The 19,050-nt window shown below is 41.5% G+C and overlaps 1 protein-coding gene across 1 annotated transcript in view; it reads right to left on the bottom strand.

The window, feature by feature from the left end:
* TCERG1L (transcription elongation regulator 1 like) overlaps positions 1-19,050 on the bottom strand; it is a 244,115-nt gene that overhangs the window by 190,882 nt on the left and 34,183 nt on the right. The window contains exon 3 of the mRNA XM_089669320.1: positions 11,334-11,517. Within this exon, the coding sequence (XP_089525446.1) occupies positions 11,334-11,517 (184 nt within the window). The remainder of the gene's footprint in view (positions 1-11,333; positions 11,518-19,050) is intronic.

The raw sequence follows: 19,050 nt of genomic DNA, 5'->3' as shown, positions 1-19,050 counted from the left end.
ACCAACCCCCAGCTACATCACTAACCTCATCTTATAATAACAACCAAATCATTCTCTTCCTTCCTTACAAGACCTCCTGCACTCTAGTTCCCTTGTCACCTCTCCTTATGCTCTGGAACTCCTTACCCCAATCTATCTCCTACTCTATCTACTTTTAGGCAATTCCTGAAAACCCTTTTCTTTAGAGAAGCCTATCCTATCTCCAGGTAACAAATGTATTTTTATTTTCTCCATCAGCTCATTCCCCACAGTTATTACCTTTTTGTATCTTTTGACCCTTCCTTTAGATTGTAAACTCGAGCAGGGCCATCAGCTTCCTCCTGTATTGAATTGTGTTGTAATTGTGCTGTCTGCCCTTGTGTTGTAAAGTGATACACAAACTGCTGGCGCTATTTAAATCCTGTATCATAATAATAATAATAAATTGCGCCATGCCATGAGTCAAGAGTAATGAGTACAATATGCCATATGAAGGTATTACGTACAGTATATACAACAATGCCCGTGCGTTCCCTATTATTTTCCTCTCCCACATTTCACTTCATGTAGTTACTCTTCCCTCTGTACTGTGACCTTTATCCCTTTCCCTGTTTGTCATCTGTCTTTATTGCTAGGTTCTTTTATGTTCCTTCCTTTCCATTCTCCTTTCCAATTTCTGAAAGCTTTGCCATTCTCCTCTACTCCCTAGAGTCCATCGCTATCATGCAGTTGCTTACGGGAGAAAAACTACTTTAATGCAGTATGGTGGTATGCAGGTCACATTTATCTGTTCCTTTTACCTGCTCATCTTCCAGGGTTAGCAACTACCTACAGAGCTACACAGATGAAATGTTACAGTAAGGAACAAGATATCATACATGTTGTACATCACAAATACCAACAGCAGTTATCAGTTGGAATTTGATGTCTCAGTCCAGATACACAGAGGAAGGGTGTCTGCAAAGAACTTCTTTTCTCCCAAAGTAAGGTAAACCAGCATCTCTACACTACACAAGAGTTCACCACTCCAAATATACAACCACAAAAATTAGGGTCCAACTTATACAATGCTGAATTTCATCACTTTTCATGGGGATTATGATTCTGAATGTATTTTCTATTTTTAGAACCTGTTCTTGGCAATTTTAAACTTGTTTTATAGCTTTTTCTTGCTTACATAACTTGGACCTTCCAAGGTCCACTTATTACATCATGACCCACTGCCATATTAAAATGTCACATTAAAGTGAAAAAAAAAAAATCAGAGGATTCTAAATCTCATTAGCAGATGTTTGTGCACTTTGAGGACTTCTGGCAAGATTTCATATACCCAGTGTTCTCATGAAGGATGATGACTGCAGCAACACCTTCTCCAGTTCGGAAGATGGAGTTAAATAAGTAAATTTTATAATTTTTTTCCTACAGTTGTTTTATTTCACTTTAATGATATAATATTGGGACCACAATGTAATAAGTGGACTTTCATTTTCAGTGCAAGGTCCGCTTTAAGAGTTTTTGCTTGTTTTTGCCTAAAATTCTAAATCTCCCCAACTTTTGAGTATTGCTATTGGTCATTAACACCACCCATCACTAGAGATGAGCGAATCGAACTTGGCGAAGTGGAATTAGTTTCGAATATTAGGAAAAATTTGATTTGCGTCGAATCCGAAAATTAGCAAACTTCGGATGCACGAATCGAATTTTTCCCGATCGGCCGATTTTCATCCCTTCTACAGCCGGCAAAAAGTGTCCCTGCAGAGAGCTCCGCTATTTCTGACAGTTCTCTGACAGTTCCTTCAAATTTACAGCGGTTGAAACATTGTATCTATTTGTTTCCTTTTAGGATACAGATGTTTTTATTCGGAAACAAATAGATACAATGTTTCAACCGCTGTAAATGTGAAGGAACTGTCAGAGAACTGTCAGAAATAGCGGAGCTCTCTGCAGATACACTTTTTGCTGTACTGGAATTCTTCTTATTTTCATCCTACTTCTTCTTCTTCTTCTTCTTCTTCTTCATCCTCATCCTCATCCTCTTCTTCTTCTTCTTCTTCCTCATCCTCATCCTCATCCTCATCCTCTTCTTCTTCTTCTTTATCCTCATCCTCTTCCTCTTCTTCTTCTTCATCCTTATCCTCTTCTTCATCCTCATTCTATTCTTCTTCATCCTCTTCTTCTTCATCCTCATCCTCTTCTTCTTCTTCTTCTTCATCCTCATCCTCTTCTTCTTCTTCTTCTTCTTCTTCTTCTTCATCCTGATCCTCCTCCTCTTCTTCTTCTTCTTCTTCATCATCCTCATCCTCTTCTTCTTCTTCTTCTTCTTCCTCACCATCATCCTCTTCTTCTTCTTCATCCTCATCCTCTTCTTCTTCATCCTCATCCTCTTCTTCTTCTTCTTCTTCTTCATCCTCATCCTCTTCTTCTTCTTCTTCTTCTTCTTCATCCTCATCCTCTTCTTCTTCTTCTTCTTCTTCTTCTTCATCCTCATCTTCTTCTTCTTCTTCATCCTCATCCTCTTCTTCTTCTTCTTCTCTTCACCACCCTCATCTTCTTCTTCTTCTTCTTCATCCTCATCTTCTTCTTCTTCATCCTCATCTTCTTCTTCTTCTTCATCCTCATCTTCTTCTTCTTCTTCATCCTAATCCTCTTCTTCTTCTTCCTTTCTTCCTCATCCTCATCTTCTTATTCTTCTTCTTCTTCACCACCCTCATCTTCTTCTTCTTCTTCTTCTTCTTCTTCTTCATCCTCATCTTCTTCTTCTTCTTCATCTTCTTCTTCTTCTTCTTCATCCTCATCTTCTTCTTCTTCTTCATCCTCATCTTCTTCATCCTCATCTTCTTCTTCTTCATCCTCATCCTCTTCTTCCTCATCCTCATCTTCTTCTTCTTCTTCTTCATCCTCTTCTTCTTCTTCTTCTTCTTCATCCTCATCCTCTTCTTCTTCCTCATCCTCATCTTCTTCTTCTTCTTCTTCTTTTTCATCTTCTTCTTCTTCTTCATCATCTTCTTCTTCTTCTTCTTCATCTTCTTCTTCTTCATCTTCTTCTTCTTCTTCATCATCTTCTTCTTCTTCATCATCTTCTTCTTCTTCATCATCTTCTTCTTCTTCATCATCTTCTTCTTCATCATCATCTTCTTCTTCATCATCTTCTTCATCATCATCTTCTTCATCTTCTTCATCATCTTCTTCATTTTCTTCTTCTTCTTCATCTTCTTCTTCTTCATCATCTTCTTCTTCTTCTTCATCTTCTTCTTCTTCATCTTCTTCTTCTTCATCTTCTTCGTCGTGCCCCGTGACTGCCCAAATGAGTGAAGTGTGCGGTGATTCTAAGATCGACGGCACTCATCTGCATGTCATACTGACTGACAGTATTATTTCTCTTCCCCAGCAGACTCCAAGGGCATTTAAATTAAAGGTACAGTGTTCTGCACTAATATAAAGGCTCTCTGAAGCCTAGAAACCCTTTTATAAGTTAAATTTGCGGCGAATAAATTCGCATCGAATCGAATTTCTCCTGCAAATTCGGCGAATCAGCCGAATCAAATTTTTGAATAATTCGCTCATCTCTATCCATCACATTAAAGAACCAACAATGAAGCTCAGGAGGTGGAAGGGGGTAAGGTAAAGTTTGATTTGTGCTTGACTATAGCTAACAATATCAACAGATAATTTGAAGCATGGATTTCATTGGTGGTAACCTAGTCACACTAGCTATTATGGATTCACAGGAATCTCTTCCTTGGGGGACAGTGAAATGTTAGCCCAAAGGCAAAATTACATTCCAAGTGGAAGTTTCAAAAGATCATATAGCACAAAGAAGGATGTGATGTTTGTTATTTAATCGATTAACTATAAAAATTCCTGGTTTCTTACCTAGGCTAAAATTACGTCAAACATCCCAGGAGTCTTCATGGGCATTTTTATTTCTTTCATCTGGCGAAGGGAAGGAGGGGCTTTCTCAGCTAAGCACACCCTCTTGCCTGCATGCCTGACCTAAGGGCAGATGGATTTAGGAAGTAAATGCTACATACATCATCTCCCCTTACTTAAGGTGGCTGTGGCTGGAAATGCGGGGGAGGGGATGGAAGTCATAGTGATTTCCCAATAAAATAAAGTTTGTGGAAGTTTGCTTTTAATTAAATGAAGAGATGAATTAAATAGTGTTTTTGGTTCTGGTGCTCAAATACAGGTAAGTTCCCCTTTACCATGGCCAGCACAAATGCTAGTACATACTGCTACAGCTGCGGTGTGGCAACATTTATACAGCAGAGTGCATTTGGTAATTAGTGCTGCCTCCAAACACAATGGGGCCCAGGGGTAGAGTGACCATTTGGAAACCCGGGCACTGCCCGAGGGCCTTGGGTCAGTAGGGGGCCCCATGAGATGCCCCTGGTATCTTTTTCATAGGCTTTTTTGAGTTTGGGCAAGGACACAGGGGCCCCATGATTTCCTATTGCCCGGGGGCCCCATGAGTTGTCAGTCCGCCCCTGATGGGGCCATACCACAATTGCAAACCAAACACTACACATCGACTGAAAAGAAACAGGCATTCAGATGGTGCCTTCTGAATGCCTGGTAGCACCTGCCATACCACCCTCTGAAAAGCAAACCAACACAGATCAAAGACAGGCAATGGAGAGAGCTGCTCATCTAAATGAGCCTTACAGAGCTCAGCTAAAAGTTACACACAGCTAATCCAGAGCAGTGGCTCTTCTCCACCCTGCCTGCTCTTTTCATATGGTTACTTTTGAAGTCTCATAGAGAGAGTTTGAAGAAAAACAGCTTCTGCTGTTCTCCCACTGTAGACAGTCAGTGTTGCTCTGTAGATCCTGTCTTCTGCCTATATTAAGATAAGTAAAGGAAAAACTTTTTTTTTAAAGTGGAGAATGGGTAACATCTTTATTATGCAATTTTTTTTTTGCAGCCTGTGTCTTTTCACTTCCTTTCCTAGAGGCACAACAGAAATTGAGAAGAGCCACCCATAGCTGCCCAATGCTTTTTATTCTCCACCTGAGACTGTAACCAACAGAAAGGGACCTAGTTTTAAATTTGCTTATTTTTATCCCAACTATCAAACTACTAAAATAACAATATTTTTGTCCTTTGGTCAAAAAAAAAAGAGAAAACATCTTACAAATGAGATACTCCTTTCCCAGGCTTTCCCCTTAAAGGAACATCAACATGTAACTATAGCCCATAACTCTCCATGTCAGCCTCCCAAGATTATTACATTCTTTTGATTCCATCCACTAAGCCGGCAACTTTTGCATGCATGTTGAGCCCAAGATACTTTTAGGAAAAGAACACTCAGGAGCAATATCAGAAATCTTCAGTTGTTTCCTAAATCTGTGATCTTTACATTAAAATGTATAGCATGTATAAATATAACATCTGCATGGTAAAGGTAAGTAAAAGATCAGTTTGCTTTTCAAGCAGCAAAGAACGAAACCCAGCATGCATGTCCCAACTGCTTGTGAGCTGTGGTATAACACAGAATAAGAGATCACAGCAAAATTAGGTAAACTGTGTGCAGGGGCAGACTGACAACTTATGGGGCCCCCGGGCAATAGGAAATCATGGGGCCCCTGTGTCCTTGCCCAAACTCAAACCACACCCAAAAAAAGCCTATGAAAGGTACTAAGGGCATCTCATGGGGCCCCCTACTGACCCTGGGCCCTCGGGCAGTGCCCAAGTGGCTAAATGGTCAGTCCGCCACTGACTGTGTGCTTTTACATGTTTTGCATTGAGTTAAAAAAAAAAAAGTAAGAGTAAAAAAAAATGAATGAACTTTGACTTCATGCAGATATACAGGAAAGGCATCATTTAGTCTAGTTATTTATTCATTACAAAATATTAAAAGGTATTCTTTGATTTTTGTGCACAATGCTGTCTGTACACCAATGCAGGAATGACCTTGGTAATGCTCTCTCTGTTGCCTGCTTTACTAACAATAAATTCAGACTTTTAAGACAGGTTTGAATTTGGTTAGTACCTTTGGATAAATATCTTAGTAGGCGATCTTTGGAAACATATCTGATGCATTACAAACAGGTAAGCAAAGCATTTTTCTAGATTATCAAATCAATGACAAAATGGACTACGATGGGCTGGCGCACCACTGCTGTGACTTGATGGATAAAGAAGTCTGGGTTGCATTTCAAGGCTATTTTTATTTACTTTAACTGGAATGTCTGGAGTAAAGAAAAAATGTAAGTGACTTTAATACCCACTACTGTATGAACAATATTCATTTTTTGTACTCTTGTATCTACATAGCTCATAGCTATATATCTACAATGTGAGATCATCTAAAGCTGGCCATACACAGAGCAAATTCTAGCCAGTTCCTCATGATCCATCCAAAATATGTTCAGTGTTTGGCCCTGAAGAGAGCCTCTCACCCAATTGAAAAATTGAAGGAGCTGGGTGAAAAATTGTCGGCCAAACAGTACCTGCATCCAGGAACTGTTTGGGTATTTTGACAGCTGCTAGGTCTGGCTGTAAAAATACAATAGCCACAGCTGGAGATTAGTCCATCTGCTGTGTGTAGCATGTATAGAGGAATATGTTGTATTTTTCAGCCTTTCAAAATCTAAATTTGTAGGACCATCTTAAAGCATTGCTGGTCTTTGGAGATTTGAGGTGATATTTGGTGATATCCTTACTGTGCCGTTGCTTGTTGGAGAGGAATCTGCATTGCCATTCATCATTTTATCTGGGTTTCCTCCACCTCTCTTATTATCATCAGCATACCAGTGCTTTTTTTGGGCAAAGCTTCCACTGTACATGTCTCCTTTAAAAGAGAAGTATGGGATTGGAAAAACCAAACATTTATACTCACCTAAGTGGATGCAGTATTGGTTCAATGCTGCTTCTGTCCCCTATTGGCTCTAAGACCAAGAACTAAGTGATCAAAGACCACTGATCACAGTACTTGGTCTTCAATGAGCAAACAGCCAGTGACATTCAGTCACTGGCTCTCTGCTCTGTCCCTTCAGTGCTCACTGGAGCATCAGGGTGGGAGCAGCCGGATCAGGCTGTCAGCAGCACACTGAGAGGCTGAGCCAGCTGCCAATCAGGAATCTGTGTGGATCCTGACATTAAAATCGGGATCTCTCCACGGTCAGGAGTGGCTGAGTGACGTTAGCTAACAAAGGACTTCAGCCCACTGTTGGCTAAATGTGGGTCACAGGAATGCAGACTGAAGTCCACTCCTGTGATCCACAGATGAGGTAGGCCAAAAGAGCTTTGGCCCTGCTTCTCCTTTAAAATAGTCTTTCAATCAACCCATGTATTTTTTGAATACTGCCAGACTAATCCAGCAAAGGAGAAAGAAACAATTGTAGTGAATGTAACTGGTTATTTGGACCAGAGGTACAAATCAACCTTTTATTAGCCTCTTAGACGTACTATGAATTGACTGTGATCTACAATATAAAGTCATAAAATACATCATGGTTTAACCTAACAGGCAGTGGGACAACATGACCTCCTGCTAATCAACTCCTTACCCTCTACCATGCCAAAAAAGGATCACATTTCATACAGGGCCTCTTATGCTGCATGCTATACATAAGAGGCCAGCCTGGTTGTTAATGTTATTACGTAATATATCCCTTTATGTACAAATACATCAAAACAAATTGCCACCAGAGGAAATAACAAATACATTGACACAGCACACAGGGCTGTAGAAAACAAATTAAAACTATTTATTGTGCTGGGTTTTATTTAAGCCACCTGCAGCACAAAGAATAGGGGTTACACCAGCCAACATAAAACAAGAGAATTGTATCACAAAACTCAGAGGAAGAAGCTAATAGACACAACATGCCAATCAATAAGCTTTTGTGACACAAATCGAATACGGCTTCTTGTGTAGTATTACCAAATCCATTTTGCAACCAATGCTCCATAAACGTAAGGAATGGGTGAACGCTCAAAGAAATATCACCATACAAGACAGAATAAAAAAGTCACGGCTTTATTATACTTGCATCTTGCCAAAGCTCTAAGGGGAGATATTTGAATATGTATTTTACGCTCTAGGTAATGGAAAAAAAGCATAAAGTTGAAAAATTGTTCCCATGATGGGGAAATATGAGGACGCAGGGAAACAAAAAAGCCAACACTACTCAAAAGGAATATTTCAGTTCTGGGAGAGCACTAATGTGTTAAATCACCCTCTAGTTTCTTACACCTTATGGAGACCTTTTTGACGAGATCTCCATCTGGTTATTTTTGTTTCCTCTCTAAGTTGGCTGTAGTTGTCACTCTTTCAATCACTCTATCAATTTTGTGTGGAGTTGCCATGTAAAAGTTGGGAAGGAAATAATTCACTAATGTTAAAAAAACCCATAGAAGCTTGATAGACAGTCCCCTCAAGTTTTGTCAAAAGCGCCACATCTTGCTCGTACAACTACAGGCACATAATATGGCTAGTTGGCAGTCATTCAGTTCATAACTGGAGCATCCACGGTAGCCTACCAAAATTTGTTGGTCAAAAGGAGAACAGTTTCTAACAAGATCAAATAGCTCAACCTGTAGCCCTCCAGCTGTTGCAGAACTATAAGTCCCACCATGCCTGAGCCATGCTTGTAGTTGTCAGCCTTGCAATGCCAGGAAGGTCACAAGATGAGCACACATGCCAATTAGAAACTACCTAATAAAGAGCTACCTCCGTAGGAGCTGCTGGTTTTCAAACCTATTTCCCCCATCCACAGCTGGGAAAATGGTATTTCCCACACACTTCCAGATGGCTCAATAATAAAAAGTCTAGGGGTTTATTTTTTTGTGTTTTATTTTAGAACAGTGAACTTGGAAAGGGAATGGGGAGCATGGGATATGCCAAACTGAAGAAACACTGTACAATAGAACTATGTACAAAAGGGTTGAGAACCTGCTAAGTCTCTTGCTGCTCTGTTTCAGGATGCAAGCTGTATTGCACAGCTGTGGGAGTAGTAGTGCAGAAAAAGGAATAACAGTTGCAAAGAAAGTTACAGTAAAGACACAGTATCTGGCTGTAGTGCACGGTACCTGGCTGCTCTAGGCCTAAGGTTGTAGAAAGAGTGTGCCCCTAGCTGTCTTTCACTGCACTGGGCTACACTCAGTCCTGACATATGAGGTATTGCACTCCATTGGCCCCTCCCTCCCTTAGGGGTAATGGATGGCTTGGTATGCACTGGAAGCTCTCAGACTCCAGAACTATTGTCTTGGCCTCTGCTTGACAGACTGGTTCTCTGGCTTGGCTGTTGGGTCATCATCTGGGCTCAGCTGAGATCTAAAGCTGGGTTGGCCCCTGAAGTTCTCCTCATCCTCTTTCTCTCTCTCCTCCTCTCTGTGCCAGGGGCAGAGCCCCCAGCACAAGTGTCCCTTCCAGCTGACTGGACCCTGGAATCTGCCCCCAGACTGCCAAGTTTCTGAGTAATTATGGGTTGCTTCCACACCTTTTGAGCCCGTCTCCCCAGGGATTGGTGGAAGTCCCATAAACATTCAGGCTGGAATAATACAAGCAGCTGCATCTGAGTATAGTAAGTAAATATGAACACAAAATTTACAACTCACATAACTAGAACTTGTATCATGCTTGTCAAGCAAGCAGCCCCGTTACTCTGAACAGATCCTGTCCTGCAGTGTGTGGTAAACTCAGGCACTGCACAGCCATGGCAAGGTTGGTGGCTTCCAGAGCTCCCCAGCTGGAGTGGATACACTGGGTTGACAACTATGACGTCAATCACTGGAACTCAAAGCAGGAAGCATGGCATGCTTTCGGAGCATGCATGCATCTTCATTTAGACTGCTAGCCTTGCTCTCCCTCCCACTATGTTCTGGAACACTCCAAAAGACAAGGGAGAGTAACAGGCCAGTACACTGTGAAGCACTGCACATCCTCCTAACCAATTAACCCCGGCTCCTCTGCCTACAGAAGAGCTAAATTACATTTGCCTACTATCTAGCATTCTAGGAAGGTGCTACACTAACATATTATCATAAAGTGCAAGTTGTCAATTATTCCTAAATTTCAAAGAACTGTTCCAGAATTTACAAATTTGTCCTCTAAACTAATGTAGCTTGTGTAAGCTCATCTAATTGTGCAGAGAACTGAAAAGAATAGGCGCTAAGGAAAATGCTCAGTAAAGCACCTTAATGAAGGTACATCTTTATTAAGTGAGATAAAGTAGCAAATGTAATAAAATTTGACCAGCCTGAAGCGAACAGTATGACTCCAAAGGACGGCCCATCCGTTCTGAAGGGAGCTGAGATCAGAGAATGCTCCTGTCGGCTTCAAATCATGTGGTGTCAGTGTACCGGCGTCCTGGGTGGAGTCATCATGGCAAGCGAAGGGAGGAAGGCAGTGTCTGGCGTCAGCTTCAGCAGGGAGCGTATGCAGGGTTGCCAAGACTTGGTAACCCTGAATACGCTCCCAGCTGAAGTCGACAGGAGCATTCTCTGATCTCAGCTCCCTTCAGAGTGGACAGGCCGTCCTTTGGAGTCATACTGTTCACTTCAGGCTGGTCAAATTTTATTACATTTGCTACTTTATCTCAATAAAGATGTACCTTCATTAAGGTGCTTGACTGAGAGCATTTTCCTTAGCGCCTATTCTTTTCAGTTCTCTGCACAATTAGATGAGCTTACACAAGCTACATTAGTTTAGAGGACAAATTTGTAAATTCTGGAACAGAATAAAGATACACCTTCATTAAGCTGCTTGACTGAGAGCATTTTCCACAGCGCCTATTCTTTTCAGTTCTTTTCATCATGCAAATGATTAACAAGGCAGCACTGGTGAGCTCATGATCAGCTCTTCACATGCTTCCATCTGGAGTGGCCTCTCTGTGCTCAATTGTATGAGTTTTCCTTCATCTAATTGTGCAATAAATTCTCTGCCTGTTTGTTTCTTTTATTTTCCATCGACTTTTAAAATGTCTTTATGTTTATTAAAAGTTTTAAAAGTACTATGTTCTTGCACCTGTGTGATACAAAATTCACCAGATCAGCACAAAAATGTACCCCAAAATGATTTTAAAATGTTTTCAAACAATTTATATATGCTGTGTTCAGCACTATAATTCCCAAACACGGATTTTAAATCAGAAGGAGTAATGCTGAATTCAGCAGAAAGTATTTTAGCACATCTAACTCCAAGGCAGCTGTTCTCAGAAAAGTTCCTGGCTCCACAATCTTGGCTAATTTGTACAAAATATGAACATCTAAACATTGACAACAGCAACAAGTAATGATGAAAGCCTTGCCAATTTGCTGCAGGCAGCCAGCAGAGTCAATGCACCTTTACATCAAGGCTCATCCATGCACCTGCTATTCACGAAGAACAGTGAAGAATCTCCACAAACCTGTTACTCGCTGAGGTGTTAATATGACAGTATGAAGTGGCCTGGAGGCAGCAGTCGGCCTGGATATAGCCATGGTGACTTGGCTTGCCCTGAGACTTGGCTTCTCTAGTCCCTGAAATAATGTCAGCTCCTCAGCGGGGTGTATCCAGGAAGAGTCCAGAGCGAATGAGTTGTTGAATAGAATCTGCAGAAAGAAAATAACTGTCAGCTTATCAGCTGTGAATTACAAATCACAGAACTTAAATCGCAGAAAAGTCTAATTTGCACACAGTAACAGACAACATTGCAGGGAGCATGGCGTTGAAATTGTTCAGGGACATTCAATGACATCCAAAGCACTAACACTGCATCAAAACTGTTCACATAACATAATCCTTATGTATTACAAAAGAAAAAAAAATAGAGATCAGTGCATGGGTTAGAACGCTACTGCAGATATGCCTCTCACCATTTAACCTTTTTCCCTCCACCCTATAGCAGAAGTACTGCTATAGTGCAGCAGAGCTGCACAAAATCACGTATATGTACACGATTTGCATTTTCAGGTCGGGGGTATGTCAATCACCGGATCCCAGCCGGTAATACCCCACCAGTACTCAGCGATCTTCGGGAGATACCTGTGTACAGGGGCGGACTGATCATTTGGAAACTCAGGCACTGCCCGAGGGCCCGGGGTCAGTAGGGGGCCCCATGAGATGCCCCTAGTACCTTTTCCATAGGCTTTTTTGAGTTTGGGCAAGGACACAGGGGCCCCATGATCCCCTATTGCCTGGGAGCCCCAATGAGTTGTCAGTCCGCCCCTGCCTGTGTGTAAACAACACAGATCTCCCTCTCCTTTCAGCATGGGCATGCTGTTTTGTATCTCTCCGCACAGCAGAGAGATACAAAGAAGCATGTCTCCCTAGAAAAACACAGCACACAGTTAACCCTTTGATCGCCCCTGATGTTAACCACTTGCTGCCCAGTGTCATCAGTACAGTGTCAGTGCTTTTTATTAGCACTGATCACTGTATTTGTGTCACAGGGGATGTCAGTGGCAGTTAGTCCATTCCCACTCAGTGTCAGAATGCCCACTGCATTCTTGCTACTATAAGTCACTGATAGCCACCATTATTAGTATAAAAAAAAATTAAAATTCCAGTATACAGTAAGGAACAGAAGTATTTGAACACCCTGCGATTTTGCAAGTTCTCCCACTTAGAAATCATGGAGGGGTCTGAAATTCACATTGTAGGTGCATTCCCACTCTGAGAGACAGAATTAAAAAAAAAAATCAGGAAATCACATTGTATGGTGGTGTAAAGCACACTGGACTCTAGAGCAGTGGAGACGTGTTCTCTGGAGTGATGAATCATGCTTCTCTGTCTGGTAATCTGATGGACATGTCTGGGTTTGGCGGTTGTAAGGAGAACGGTACTTGCCTGACCACATTGTGCCAAGTGTAAAGTTTGGTGGAGTGGGGGTTATGGTGTGGGGATGTTTTTCAGGGTTTGGGCTTGGCCCTTTAGTTCCAGTGAAGGGAACTCTTAAGGCATCAGCATACCAAGATATTTTTGACAATTTCATGCTCCCAACTGTTTTAAGGACAGTTTGGGGATGGCCCCTAACTGTTCCAACATGACTGCACACCAATGCACAAAGCAAGGTCCATAATGACATGGATGAGTGAGTTTGGGGTGGAGGAATTTGACTGGCCTGCACAGAGTCCTGACCTCAACCCAATAGAACACTTTTGGGATGATTTAGAGTGGAGACTGCAAGCCAGACCTTCTCGTCTGACGTCAGTGCCTGACCTCACAAATGTGTTTTTGGAAGAATGGTCAAACATTCCCATAGACACCCTCCTAAACCTTGTGGACGGCCTTCCCAGAAGAGTTGAAGCTGTTATAGCTGCAAAGGATGGGCCAACTCAATATTGAACCCTACGGACTAAGACTGGGGTGCCATTAAAGTTCCTGTGCGTGTAAAGGTAGGCATCCCAATACTTTTGGCAATATAGTGTATATATATATATATATATATATATATATATATATATATATATAGGTTTGGTGCTTCCACTAGGCAAACTATGCAGCCACCTAGGGCATGCTGTCATCTGGGGGTGCCTGGGTGCAGCACAGGCCAGCATTCTCTCTGTGTGGGATGCTGCCACGTCATGAAAATCCTTCAGCTGAGGGGAGGAGCGGCAGAGGGGAGGAAGAAAAGATGAAGATGCCGGGTGTCTGGGGCCAGTGTAGCAGCTGATCTGCCGTTCCTTTCAGTGTTCCTCTCAGACCCAGTCCCTTACTACAAGCTGGCTGGCGGCTGCTGATCACTGTGGAGTTCCAGCCCTTCTCATCAGCGAAGGCTGTAATGTCTGACACTAATGTTTCATGTCTGTGTGAGTATGACCCGGCCGGCCATCCATCATGTGTGCAATGTGCCAGTGAGTGATGACATCATCATCTAGTGCTTTTTGATTTGTGTCAGTGTTGGTGGTGGTGTGTTGTGTTGGATCTGTCACTGTGTGGGATCGGTCAGTTCAGGTGTTCTCTCTGCTGTCACATCATATTATCTCCCCCCATTGCCTGGGGAATTCCAGCCTGGGATCTGTCAGAGTGTGGATCCATCATCCTCCACTCACTGCAACTGCCACCCTGCCACTGCCAGCCACAAATACAGTCCATCCATGACACTGGTTTTGTCCGTAATATTGGTGCTCGTGGCATCTTATGGCACTTATTTTTGTAAATTAAAAGAAATTTTGCGGTTTCATGTTTTGTTGATTTAATAATTTTTACTCTTTTAAAAAAAAATTATTTATTTATTTAGGCAGGGGCACAAGTAGCTGGTCTTGCCTAGGGTGCAAAATAGTCTAGCACTGATCCTGTATATATATATATATATATATATATATATATATATATATATATATATATATACAGTGGGGCAAAAAAGTATTTAGTCAGCCACCAATTGTGCAAGTTCTCCCACTTAAAAAGATGAGAGAGGCCTGTCATTGGCATCATAGGTAGACCTCAACTATGAGAGACAAAATGAGAAAAGAAATCCAGACAATCACATTGGCTGATTTGGAAAGAATTTATTTGCAAATTATGGTGGAAAATAAGTATTTGGTCAATATGAAAAGTTCATCTCAATACTTTGTTATATATCCTTTGTTGGCAATGACAGAGGTCAAATGTTTCCTGTAAGTCTTCACAAGGTTGGCACACACTGTTGCTGGTATATTGGCCCATTCCTCCATGCAGATCTCCTCTAGAGCAGTGATGATTTGGGGCTCTCACTGGGCAACATGGACTTTCAACTCCCTCCAAAGGTTTTCTATGGGGTTGAGATCTGGAGACTGGCTAGGACTCCAGGACCTTGAAATGCTTTTTACGAAGCCACTCCTTCGTTGCCCAGGCGGTATGTTTGGGATCATTGTCATGTTGGAAGACCCAGCCACGTTTCATCTTCAATGCCCTTGCTGACGGAAGGAGGTTTGCACTCAAAATCTCACGATACATGGCCCCATTCATTCTGTCCTGTACATGGATCAGTCGTCCTGGTCCCTTTGCGGAGAAACAGCCCCAAAGCATGATGTTGCCACCCCCATGCTTCACAGTAGGTATGGTGTTCTTTGGATGCAACTCAGCATTCTCTCTCCTCCAAACACGACGAGTTGTGTTTCTACCAAACAGTTCTATTTTGGTTTCATCTGACCATATGACATTCTCTCAATCCTCTTCTGGATCATCCAAATGCTCTCTAGCAAACTTCAGACGGTCCCGGACATGTACTGGCTTAAGCAGCGGGACACGTCTGACACTGCAGGATCTGAGTCCCTGGCGGCGTAGTGTGTTACTGATGGTAGCCTTTGTTACGTTGGTCCCAGCTCTCTGCAGGTCATTCACTAGGTCCCCCCCGTGTGGTCCTGGGATTTTTGCTCACTGTTCTTGTGATCATTTTGACCCCACGGGGTGAGATCTTGCGTGGAGCCCCAGATCGAGGGAGATTATCAGTGGTCTTGTATGTCTTCCATTTTCTAATTATTGTTCCCACAGTTGATTTGTTCACACCAAGCTGCTTGCCTATTGCAGATTCAGTCTTCCCAGCCTGGTGCAGGTCTACAATTTTGTTTCTGGTGTCCTTCGACAGCTCTCTGGTCTTCACCATAGTGGAGTTTGGAGTGTGACTGTTTGAGGTTGTGGACAGGTGACTTTTATACTGATAACAAGTTCAAACAGGTGTCATTGATACAGGTAATGAGTGCAGGACAGAGGAGCCTCTTAAAGAAGAAGGTACAGGTCTGTGAGAGACAGAAATCTTGCTTTTTTGTAGGTGACCAAATACTTATTTTAATTATTATTTTAAATAAATTCTTTCCAAATCAGCCAATGTGATTGTCTGGATTTCTTTTCTCATTTTGTCTCTCATAGTTGAGGTCTACCTATGATGCCAATTACAGGCCTCTCTCATCTTTTTAAGTGGGAGAACTTGCACAATTGGTGGCTGACTAAATACTTTTTTGCCCCATTGTGTATATATATATGTATATATATTAGTAGCACGCTATGGCACTTGGTTTGGCGCTTCTAGTACAACTTTTACTGTAGGACTACCCAGGCCCCTCCTAGCCGTTTAGAGACACCCAGTTTATTGAAAGCAGCCTCGCTAAGCTTTAAAGATTGTGCTGGGTTCCTATCGTTATGCGATTTTGATAAAAAAAGATTCAGTGTTTTGAACACATTCTAGATTTTTAAAGTGCCAACCTTCTTCAAAATGAATGGTGCCACAATACATCACTCCAAACTGTGATATGTGGATTGTAATAATTTGCATCAAAAAGCACATATGTCTGAAAAGGCCCTAATTGTAAGAGGAGTGACCCTATAAATGACTTGGCTGCTTTATAAGAGATATTTTAAAACAATTAGCTATCTATTAGCAGCATGAGCCAATTATATGTTCAAAAACTGTGCTAGTGGGAATAATGAAGGAGAAAAAAAGCTTGATCAGCGATATATTGACAGAATTTCGAAAGATCTCGTAATCCATAAGCTTGTTTATATTGGTGGTTTTATCTGTTTAGCAAAGCAGTTTAGAGATTTGACCTTCACAGCCTAACAAGGTCAATAAATGAAGAGACATTTGCTTTATTTTTTCCTTTTGCGTACATGGAACAATCTATATAAAATCCCAGATGCAGCTGAGTAGTGTGTTGTATTTAAATAGCACAGACAACAATTTTCAGCTAATTACCTACAGTTCAACGGCTTCATGTTATGTGCATAACAAACTATTTAAAGGGAATCTATAGACTTTGTATCACTTTTTTTCTGAGTCTGACTAGTTTGAAGTCAATAAACTCACCAATATGGTTTTACTGATTTCCCTAAAGAGGTTGAAAAATAAAACATAAAAGGCACCAAATCATGGTGCACATGGGTGGACATGGACATGGTAAACTTGGACATGCTATTATTAAAACGAATCTAAAGTCCCACAAATTTTTGTAACTTTAGATTTTGAATCCCTGCCAACTAAATTCCTACATTTTATGCTGACATCTGATCCAGAATAGGTGAGAATTCTTCCAAAGGGGACATTAGATATGAACCACCTGTGTTTTGCGGTGCACTAGAAAAAGAAATAGATTCAGGTTCATTAAAAGGTCCATTGTGATGCATTGGCAGCCCATTCAAAATAAATAATATTATGTTATATAACATGCTTTAATGTACGTGCACCAATGCACTGAAAAGGTCTGAATCTAGGCTGGAGGGACATTTGTTGGATGACAGGCATTAACCCCTGGTTCACATCTGTGTGGGTGGTGCCACTGTGGGACCCGTATAAATACCTGCAGCTGAACCACCAACACAGAGGAATGCGGGAACCACAGACGGGTGCCATTACTTCTAATGGCACGCTGCCCACACTGGAAATGGCAACCGTACTGGAAACCTCAGTTCCCGTGCGGACTGCGATTTTCATAGTAGTGCAGGGTCTTCTTCCCTGCGTGTCCCGGGGCACGGGAGTACATTCAAAAGAATGTGAACCAGGACTAAAGAAAACTATGTGGCTTTTTTATCTATTTTATTGTAATATTTTAAGCATATAAGAGAGTTCAATTAATATTTTTATTTATAAAATTCATATTGTACACATAAATATTTAATACTAGGTTCTCCCATGCTTTAGTATGTCCAAAAGAAAGTTAGTTCTGCACCGATTGAGGTTAGTTTACTAAAGGCAAATAGGTTGTTGCACCTTTTAAGAGAATTAGCGCCACAGCTTAGTGAATGAGGTGAAGCCATGCTAATTACCATCATCAACTCGTGTGCAAAGAAAACATTTTTTTTTAAAGATTTTCCTTGCATGTGATTGGATATTATTTGCAACGTGAAATGTGAACCACATTCCCTAAACTCTGGGGCAAATACCCTTGTAAAGCGTAACTGCTCTTGCAAAGTGAACAGCATATTTGTCTTGATTAAATCAAACTCATTGGCTTTTTAAGCAGACTGCATATCTATAGGTATGTCTGTACAGAAGAGCAGGAGGGGTAGTCAGTGGTGTATTTAGGTATTGTGCTGCCCTAGGCAACACAAAAATCATCTGACCCCCACGAACACTGACCAACACCCCCCCTTCCCCCTCCTGCGGAGAGAGCCTGACATTGATCAACAACACCCCTGTCCCCCCATCTGGGAGAGCCTTTCACTACCCCCCCTTCCCAGCGATAGAGAGAAAGACACCCATCTTCACATCTATGGACATCCCCAGGAAAGAGAGTCAGGCTCTACATAGACCAACAAGCAACCAGCAGTCTCTCTCGGATCCCACCTGGTTCCCATGGCACGCGTTTTCCTTCTTCCATCCCTTCTTCTGGGGAGGGGTGCTGCCCCCCTGAAAAATGCCACCCTAGGCAAGTGCCTTGTTTGCCTTGTGATAAATACACCCCTGGGGGTAGTGTCCTTCCTTTGACTCAATCAGCAGAATCATTCAGCTACCGATGTGTAACCAGATATCTGCCGCCCTGGAGCGTCAGACTCATTCCTATCACCTACTGGCTGAAAGAGGGAAATATGGCATATTTATAAGAAATATTTTCTAATTGTTAGAAAAAAAACAAATAAAAATTTAAAAAAATTGGAAAGACTATACAAATCAATTTAGGAGCTGTGCCATGATTTCTTGTGAGACTGGAGAATGCAGAATCTGGTTCAGCTGTGCATGGTAGCCAATCAGCTTCAAACTTCAGCTTATTCAGTTAAGCTTTGGCAATAAAACCTGGAAGCTGATTAGTTTCTATGCAGAGTTGCACCAGACTTTGCACTCTACAATGTTAGTAAATAACCCTCTGTGTGTGTCCATGTAGTCTAGTGTCCAATTTAGTGGCAGCATGGCCTGCAAAATAGGGATAAGTGGAGTTTCTTATTCTGCTGTGAAATTATGCATTCTGCCTTTTACAAGCAAAGTTGACATCCATATTTTCTGCTTAATAAACATTCCTCATGTTTCTTAGTGATCTTTGCATTTTTTTGCTTCCCTTTTTAATGTATGTTTAATTATTTGACTTTTTTTTCACAGAAAGATAAAGCACTGCAAAAACTGTAAATTAAAAATAATTCAATTTTTTATTTTACTTATTTTCTCTTTTTATTTTCTGGGGCAGTGTAAAACAACAACGAAGTATACACAAAAAAAAACAGATAAAAACATCAAG

The sequence above is a fragment of the Staurois parvus genome, unplaced genomic scaffold (assembly GCF_062004578.1).
Source record: "Staurois parvus isolate SC_StPar_1 unplaced genomic scaffold, SC_StPar_1.0 ptg000009l, whole genome shotgun sequence".
In the NCBI taxonomy this organism is placed as follows: Eukaryota; Metazoa; Chordata; class Amphibia; order Anura; family Ranidae; genus Staurois; species Staurois parvus.
The sequence above is the reverse complement of the archived record's forward strand: the minus strand, read 5'-3'. Positions and strand labels throughout refer to the sequence as shown.